The sequence below is a fragment of the Musca autumnalis genome, unplaced genomic scaffold (genome assembly GCF_047663935.1).
Source record: "Musca autumnalis isolate F117 unplaced genomic scaffold, ASM4766393v1 scaffold_2, whole genome shotgun sequence".
NCBI classification, from domain to species: domain Eukaryota; kingdom Metazoa; phylum Arthropoda; class Insecta; order Diptera; family Muscidae; genus Musca; species Musca autumnalis.
The window spans coordinates 138295376-138304699 of record NW_027411755.1 but is presented as its reverse complement, the minus strand read 5'-3'; the positions used below and the strand labels follow the sequence as shown (position 1 = coordinate 138304699).

Genomic DNA, 9324 nt, shown 5'->3' with positions numbered 1-9324 from the left:
TCGCCATTGACTCGAAAATTAATTTTCTAGGCGATACATTTGTAATTGTTGCAAATATTGCATTTTTACAAAAATATGGCATAGGGGAGGTACCCCGCCCGATCCGAAATTCAACCAAATATGTAACCTATTTCAACCGGGGGCCATCACTCTACATTCCCTGCAAATTTCAGGAAAATCTATTGAGTAGTTCCGTAAATATAACATATTTATAAAAGTGGGCGGAAAAGTGGGCGTGGCCAATTTTTCTTTGCATAAAAACCTAAACAGGACTATGACTAACATTTCCACAAAAAATTATCCAAATCGCTCCAGCCGTTTTCAACTGATTCAATTACCAACAAACGACAATTGAGTTTTATATATAAAGATTGGTTAAAAACCCATCCTTCAACTCTGGCCACTTTCGTCTCGAACAGAGTAGCAGAATGGTCAGAAAGCGGTATTTGTGCCATGTGCCCACCAAAAAAAACCCAACCGACATAGTGTCTAGAGGATGCAGTGTTGAAGAACTTAAATCTTCAATATGGTTCGAAGGACCCAAATTTCTACTAGACGATATGTCTAAATGGCCTGTCAACAACAATTTTGAGTTGCCAGAGGAAGAAAAATCATTGGAAGTAAGAAAATCCAAAGTTTTATTGGCGTCAGATGGTAAGACAGATAAGGAATTCTTCTAAAATTGATAAATGATCACTCGTCTTACAAAAAGCTTCTTAGAGTGGTTTCATACATCTTTCGATTCGTTGATCGAGTTAAGAGGCGAAAAATTCCAAATTCTATCTGTCTTACAGCTCAAGAGTTGAATTGGTCTTTCCTGAAATTGGTCGAAGTAGTTCAAAAGACCAGTTTTTCAGAGGATATTTCTAAAATGAAGAAATCAATCTGCCTAACCTCTAATTTTCAGAAATTAATTAAATTAAAACGTTTATACACGATTTCTCTGAGTGTAAAAGAACATTTTCTCTCCTAAGAGTAGGTGGAAGGTTGCTTAATGCAAAAAACCACATAATACCAAGTTTCCCCTTCTACTTCCTAAAAAGCATCATTTCGTTTCTATTTATTTAAGGGATTTGCATTTTGAAAATTGTCACGCTGGTACAAAAGCATTAGTAGCCTTGTCCCGTGAACAAATTTGGCTAATAAATGCCCGTGAAGAATGTAACAGAATAGTTCGGAATTGTATTCATTGCTACAGATATAAGCCGAAGTTGATGACACAAATAATGGGAAATCTACCCACTGATAGAGTGAGAGCTTTACGTCCTTTGATATCACTTTGAAAATACGCGGAAGACTACCAACCAAAATGTATATTGCCGTCTTCGTTTGTTTCACGTCCAAAGCGGTTCACCTAGAATTAGTATCTGATTTATCCACTGATGCTTTTATTCTTTCATTTAAAAGGTTTGCCGCACGCCGTGGGCTCCCAAAGAAGATGTACTGCGACAATGCGACGAATTTCGTAGGAGCCAGCCGAGAACTAAGGGAACTGCAAGAGAGGTTCCTAGCAAGCCACAAAGCCGTGGAGGAATACGCAGCCTCGTGCAGCGTGCAGTTCAGCTTCATTCCTCCGAGGGCTCCTCATTTCGGGGGCCTGTGGGAAGCTGCCGTAAAACAGGCGAAGTTCCTGCTTCTGCGAGCTGTCGGCAAAGTGTTGCTGACACAAGAAGAGATGGTGACGATGCTGGCAGAAGTAGAGGCGGTGCTAAACAGTCGCCCCATAGCACCGCTGTCTCGAGACCCCAACGACGTGGAAGCTCTGACACCCGGGCATCTACTAGTCGGAGCGGGTCTGCGTTCGCTGCCGCCAGAATAAGACGTAGAAGACAGCGACAGCAAGGCGAGGTACTGCAACCGTTGGCAGATGCTCTCCGGTCTCAAACAGAGGTTCTGGCGGGCTTGGTCCAGGGACTATATCCTGGGTCTACAAGGCAAGGCGAAGTGGCATCATCCTCAGGCCAATCTGGAGGTCGGACGGCTAGTTCTGGTTCACGAGGACAATCTGCCTCCTCAGGAGTGGCCACCGGCAGAGTCGTCAACGTTACCGAAGGCAAAGACGGAAGAGTCAGGGTGGCAGAAATAAAGACTAAGACCGGGATTTATAAAAGGCCGATTGCGAAGATTGCTCCATTACCGATGTTTTGAAAACCTGCGGTCTTCCAATGGGGGAGAATGTTGGAGCAGTAACGTTTTATTTAATTTTTATTTCAATTAAATTTTGTTTGCCTTTTTTCTTTTTTTAATTTTGTTTTCATCATTTTATTATTGTTATTTTGCTATTTTAATATGGTTTCTTAATTTGTTCATTTTGCTAGATTTATTTTCATTTATCTAAACTTAACCTAATGAATTTCCCAAAGATGTAAATTTTAGTATATGAATAGTATGTAAGTGATAATGAAGTTAGCTGTAAGAAAATATGAAAAGAGAATTAGAAAATGAATTGAAATTAAAACACCAGTTGTGTTGAAACTTACCCGCCAACTAAAAGCGTTCTTCTCTTCTCGCCTAAAACCGTCCAGGAAATCCTAAAAAGATAATAAAAAATTCATTTTTAATTTTTAAATAAATTGTTTTTTTTTTTTTAATTCTTATACTTCCCTTAAACTCAAAACGGTACCACCGATTTTCGGTAATTTGCAGGTTTTAGACTCATTATCATACCGGAATGGCTGAAACGTAGTACTTAGTCTTCGTTAGGGGTTTTAAACTTTCCCCCCAGAAAGTTGTCGGAATAGGTCTACGCCTTCATATAGGCCCTATAGAACGTATCTCCCAATTTTCTGTGTTTTGAAGGTTGTGGCCTAAATATTCCTCAGAAATGGCTGAAATTTGGTATTTAGTCTTCGTTGGGGATATAAAACTTTCCCCCAGAAATTTGTCGGTACAGGTCCACAATACTCCACCCAAATGGCTGAAATGTGGTATTTGGTCTTCATTTGGGGCACCATAGAACGGTACCTCCCTATTTCCCGCATTTTAAAGGTTATGGCCTCAATATTCCACCAAAAATGCCTGAAATTTGGTATTTGGTCTTCAGTTGGGGTATTTAACGTTCGTTTGTTATTAACTCTTCCAGAAGAGAATTGTCAGTATTGTTCCGCGGGTTCCTATATCTCCCATAGAAGCGTAACTCTTGTTTTTTCGGAATTTTGAAGGTTTTACCAACAGAAATTTGTAAGTATAGATCGACGTTTTGATTTAGCCCCCATGGAACGGCAAATCCCGAATTTCGGTATTTTGGAGGTTAGCCACCTTGTTTTACCGAACTTGCTGAAATTTGATATTTAGTCTTCTTCGTAAACGAAAGGAAACTAATTGTTCCATTTTACTTCAATACGAACTTAACGCCGTTCTTACTTGTTATACCCTATACCACAATGTGGAAAAGGGTATTATAAGTTTGTTTTGGTAAAAATTCATGTAACACCGCGAAATATTCGTCGGAGACCCCCAATGTGGTATACCATTCTTCATATCTCGACGAGATAAAGCGATTTTGAGATGTGTGTCCGTCCGTCCGTCCGTCTGTCCATTATAAATTGTAAACACGCTCCAGGCCGCAATTGTGGACCGATCGTCACAAAATTTTGTATGGAGGTCGGGTTCAGATCAGAATAGATCCCTATTCTTATTGGTGATGATCGTGAAATATTTAGCGGGTGAAATGGACCAAAAACATAATATTTATCCAATTTTCTAGCGGCTCTGTAGGTCTCAATAATAGTCCGATCAACGCGTAATTTTAAATAAGGTAAGAGTATATCACAAAGTAGACGCTTGCAATTTGAGATGGCGATCGGATAATATTTAGAGGGTTAAATGGACCAAAACTTTTGTGTGAAAATTGTGAAAATTTTTAATATACAGCTTATATCTTAATGTCTGGAAGTGACATTCCGGACAAGTGAGATATACTTGAAAGTGGAACGCTTGACCTTTCAATTGATGCCAATTATGTTGGTGTGCATGATCAGATAACTGAGTTACAGCCTAATATATTCCGTTATTTGTTTGTAGTGTAATAACAAACTCGCTAGAAGTCGCAATTATACATCAATGGTCACGAAATTTTGCACCGGGTAAGAATATAGGTCTAAAAAGATACCTACAATTTTGAATGATAATCTGATATTCTTTTGCGGGTGAAATGGGCAATTACTTTTGTATGAAAAATATAAAAATTTTATTTTTGGTCGATATTTTAATTCCTTGCGGACATATATATTTCGCAAAGTAGCCTACATATGGGAAAAAACTACTGATCTTTCCTCTGATGTAAATTGCAATAAAGTGTTTGCTAGATAACGGGCCTACTGCCTAATATATAATGGGTTCTGTGTAGAGAACCACATTTTTATCCCATGCTACATATTGTCTCTCCAAAAGTTTATGTAACACCACGAAATATTCGCCCTTGACCCCTTATTTGGCATGCCAAAATTCATATCTCGACGAGATAAAGCGATTTAGCGTCCATTAATAATTGCAAACAGGCTTAAGGCCGCAATTATGGATCGATTGTAACGAATTTTTTAAGTAGGTTGGGTTCGGGCCAGAATAGAAATGATTAGTTTTTGCTGATAATCGTGAAATGTTAAGGGAATGAAATGGACCACAAACAAAGTTTTAACCAATTTTGTAGCGGCTCTGTAGGTCAAAATAATAACCCGCAAAATTTTAAACAAAGTTTGAGTTTATGATGAAGAAGAAGCGTACAAACCATCGTGAAGATCAGATAATACTTATCGGGTTAAATGGACTGAAACTTTTGTGTGAAATTGGTAAAAATTTCAATAACGTAGCGGTTAAACAACGAAAGTAGTAGTACTACATAAGTGGGTTTCATTACATTTTAGTTTGTGTGAACTAAATTTTCCTTTCCTGCTACAAAAATGTCTTTGTCATGCTAGATAACTTTTTGGTTTTGGTCATAAGTATTATACATTACATCTCTGATATTTGATAATTAAATTTTCACTATCATTGAAAAGGAGTTCCGTGGAGAGCGATTGTCCAGGGATAGTGGTATAGGGTATCCCATGGTCGGCTCCGTCCGACTATAGACTTTTCTTACTTCTTTTTTTGTTGTTTTGTTTTTTTTTTTGCTTTTTCTCAGTTTTTTTTTTTAACTTTTTTGGGGTCTAGATATGGTTTCCTCCTGTTCTTGAAGTGATTATTTGCTGACAAAAAGTTTCCTCCTGGTCGCTTGAGGATAGTTCCGCTCCAACTTCCTCACAAACTTGAGCTTAGATCTTATAGGCTGACTTTCCCTTACGCTGTTAGTGAATAGATTTGTTTGTGAATAGATCTTCCCATACCGATTGCCCTTTCATGTGGTTTCTTGTCCATTGTTTCTTTAGCTTTGGCGTTTGTGGAGGTTTGCGGTATCAGTGAATCATCCGTCTTATTGATGGATAAATCGCTCTTGCTGATTTCTTCCTCCAGTGTTTTTGCATAAGACACAAAGGTTTTTCGGATTTGTCCGACGCTAACACGTTCGACCTAGTGGAGAAAGTCGCTACCGCATCCTTACCAATGGATTGGGATGCAGTACAATGACTGGAGGCGGAGAAATGGATCACGTTCTTGTCCATGCTTTCATCCGCCTCTGACAACGGTAAATTTTTCCAAACGTCATCCGGGAGGAACTCCTCCTTGAGAGTTAGAGGGACATTTTTATACCCTCCACCATAAGATGGAGGGTTTATTAATTTTGTCATTCCATTTGTAACTACTCGAAATAATCATTGTAGACCACACAATGGTTATATATATTCTTGATCAGCGTGCAATTCTACATCGATATAGCCATGTCCGCCGTCTGTCCGTCTGTGGAAATCACTCTAGCGTCCGAACGGATTGAAGTAGGTTAATGAATGTTTGTAAAATCTATTATATGTACGTAGGACTTTTGGTATTGAAAGCGGGCTATGTAGGTCCACGTTTCGTATAGCCCCCATACAAAGTGACACGTCGTCGTTTTAAGGAATTTTTAAGATATTTATCCCATTTTACCAACGAATTGGTTGTAATTTGGTATTTTGTGTCTCCAGAGGCTAAAAAAGACAAAGTTTGTTTATATAGCTTCACGTTTTGGTATAGCCCCCATATAACGCCCCATATTTAGTACGCGTCACTTTAAGATATTTTGAATGTATTAGTCCCACTTGACCACAGAATCGGTTGTAACTTTGTATTTTGTGTTTCCAGAGGCTAAGAAATATCTCTACCATAAAATGTTTATATAGGTCCACGTTTTGGTATAGCCCCATAGGACGATATATCCTGATTTTCGGTATATTGAAGGTTTTAGCCTCATTATCACATTGAAATGGCTGAAATTTGGCATTTTGTCTTCGTTGGGGATATAAATCTTTCCCCCAGAATTTTGTAGGTATAGGTTCACGCCTTCATATAGCCCTCATAGAACGGTTCCTCCAGATTTTCGGTATTTTGAAGGTTGTCGCCACATTAATCCATCGAAATGGCTGAAATTTGGTATTTGGTTTTCATTTGGGTTACTAAACGTTCCATACGAAATTTGTTGGCATAGGTCCACGCCTTTATATTGCCCCCAAAGAACTTACCTACCGATTTTCGGTGTTTTGAAGGTTGTGACCTAAATATTCCTCAGAAATGGCGGATATTTGGTATATAGTCTCCGTTGGGGGTATAAAACTAGCATAGCTTTCATAGAACGGTACCTTCTTATTTCCGGTATTTTGAAGGTTTGGCATCAATATTCCACCGAAATGGCTGAATTTGGTATTTGGTCTTCATTTGGCGTATCAAACGTTCCATATGAAATTTGTCGGTATCGGTGCACGCCTTCATGTAGCCCCCATAGAACGGTACTACTCGATTATCAGTATTTTGAAGGTTTTAACCTCATTACCACACCGAAATGGCTGAAATTTTGTACTAAGTCTTCGTTGGGGGTATAAAGCATTCTCCCAGAAATGTTGACGGTATAGGTCCACGCCTTCATAGAACGGAACTTCCTGATTTTCGGTATTTTGATGGTTGTGTGGTATTTAGACTTTGTTGGAGGTAAAAGCCTTTCTGACTGAAATTCGTAGGTAAACGTCTACGTTTCGATATAGCCGTGATAGAACGGTACCTCCCGATTTTCGTAATTCTGAAGGTTGTGACTTCAATATCGCACCGAAAGACTGAAATTTGTTATTTAGTCTTCCAGAAGAGAAATACCAGTAGAGGTCCGCGGGTTCTTATATGCCCCATAGAAGTGTACTTCTTATTTTTCGGTATTTTGAAGGTTTTACAGCAATATGGGAAATTTTGGCTAAAAACTTTAAGCCAGAAATTTAAAGGTATAAATCGACGTTTTGATATAGCCCCCATGGAACGGTTCCTCCCGAATTTCGGTATTTTGAAGGTTAGCCACATTGTTTTACCGAACTTGCTGAAATTTGGTGTTTAGACTTTTTCACAAACGAAAGGAAACAAATTGTTCCATTTTACTCTCGTACAACTCGTGGTGGAGGGTATAACAAGTTCGGCCTGGCTTCTTCTCAGCTTTTTTTAAGCTGCGACTTAGCCGCTTGGGATGAAGTAGTGTAATTTTTCGAAAATGAGGTTTCCGCTATCGTCGCCTCTTTAGGGGTGTAGATAAGAGTTCCTCATGTTCTCGAAGTGGGAATTATTTTATAAGCTGAAATTCCCTTACGCTGATGGTATTCGGGTCTTTGTTTTTTTTGCAGTAATTGGCTGCCCTTCGATATGCTTTCTAGTCTATTGTTTCTTTGGATTTGGCATTTTTGGAGGTTTGCGGTATCAGTGAAAAATCCGTCTTATTGATGGATGATTCGCTTTTGCTGATTTCCTCCTTCAGCGTTTTTTGCATGAGAAACAAAGGTTTGTCCGATTTGTCCGCCCTAGTGGAACAAGTCGTTACAGCATCCTTGCCAACGGATTGGGCTACAGTACCATGACTGGAGGTGGAAAATGGATCACGTTCGCGTCCATGCTTTCATCCGAATCTGACAACGGTAAATTCTCCCAAACTTGATCCGGGAAGAACGCCTCCTTGAGAATTTGGGGGACATTTTCCTCAATGAGATTCTCGTTTCTATGTTCTAGTTTGGGAATGTCGTCCACGCCCTTGGCTACAGTCCATTTCTGTGCAACACCAAAGTTTGAGCTTCTGGCGACAATAGTGAGGGATTCGTTGTCATTGCCCATATTTATGATGGTCAGGGATAGTGAGGTTAATGCACTTGTATAAGTGAAGACTGAGGGTGCCAAGACATCCATATCAACATCTGTCAAAGGTTTATTTTCAGGTTATTTAGCTGACCTCAGTGTTTCCATTAGACATAAGTCATAGCATACTATATATATGCCATGAATTATGATTAATGGTGCGACTGAGGTCAACCGCAGCATAGGCTCCTTATCATGCCAAGGACTTGCCAACCAAGCCCAAAACTCCGTTACCAAATACAGTTGGTACCCCACTGAAAACCTTGAAAACACCGATATGCACGTGGTTGCGTAACAACCCGGAGTTAGAGGATCTATTTTAGGATAGGATCAATACCTGATATATATAGTTGAATGTATATCGCTCGTCCCAGAGATGTATTTCATTGGCACGAGACAATCCCTCCTCCTTTATCAACCGAGCTTGGGGCCGGCTTCGGTGAAGTTAAAAGATAGATCATGTTGTTTTACCGGTTATTATACCTTTTGTAGCATAGCAAAGTATAAAGTTATAATCGATAATCTACAATTATTCGCTTAAAATTTCGCTTAGTCCAGAATATTTAAATTTCTCTATCTTCTACGCTTACATCATCTTTATATAGTTTTAATGCAATATATTTTATTTATTATTTTCAGCACATCAATTCATATTGGCATATGTTAAACGAAAACTAATTAAGTTTTTAGGTAGTAAATTTGCTATTTTGTTTAAAAGCCATAATACCAACGACAAAAGGTGTTAAATGCATAAATGCTTGTTTTGCGTTAACAGCCAATAATTCATTATAAAATAATTAATAAAACAACAACAAACAAAACAAAACCAAACCTAGACAAAGAAAACCTTAAATTTACATTGTCAGCGAAATTGTCATCACCGCCATCATCAGTAGCAGTAGCTGCAGCAACTTACAACAACAGCCGATTCGTTTCATTCAAGCATCACTGCGCGTTTTGGAAGCTATCAAGGATTGTGGTGTTGCGGCAATCTTTTGTTTTTGCCAAGAAATGTTTAACAACAGTCTCTAGGTATGTATTCGCTTGTTGTATGCAAATATTTATAATTAAAATTATCATTAAAATTGTTTTTTT

The 9324-nt window shown here is 38.7% G+C and overlaps 1 protein-coding gene across 1 annotated transcript; it reads left to right on the top strand.

Moving 5' to 3' along the window:
* The first annotated feature begins 1438 nt into the window (after positions 1-1438).
* LOC141392394 (uncharacterized) lies at positions 1439-1819 on the top strand. Its single transcript, XM_073965341.1, has one exon. The coding sequence runs from the start codon at positions 1439-1441 to the stop codon at positions 1817-1819; it is 381 nt and encodes a 126-aa protein (XP_073821442.1).
* The last annotated feature ends 7505 nt before the right edge of the window (positions 1820-9324 follow it).

Coding starts and splice junctions, on each gene's coding strand:
- LOC141392394 (XM_073965341.1), top strand. CDS start 1,439: ATGTACTGCGACAATGCGACGAATTTCGTAGGAGCCAGCCGAGAACTA.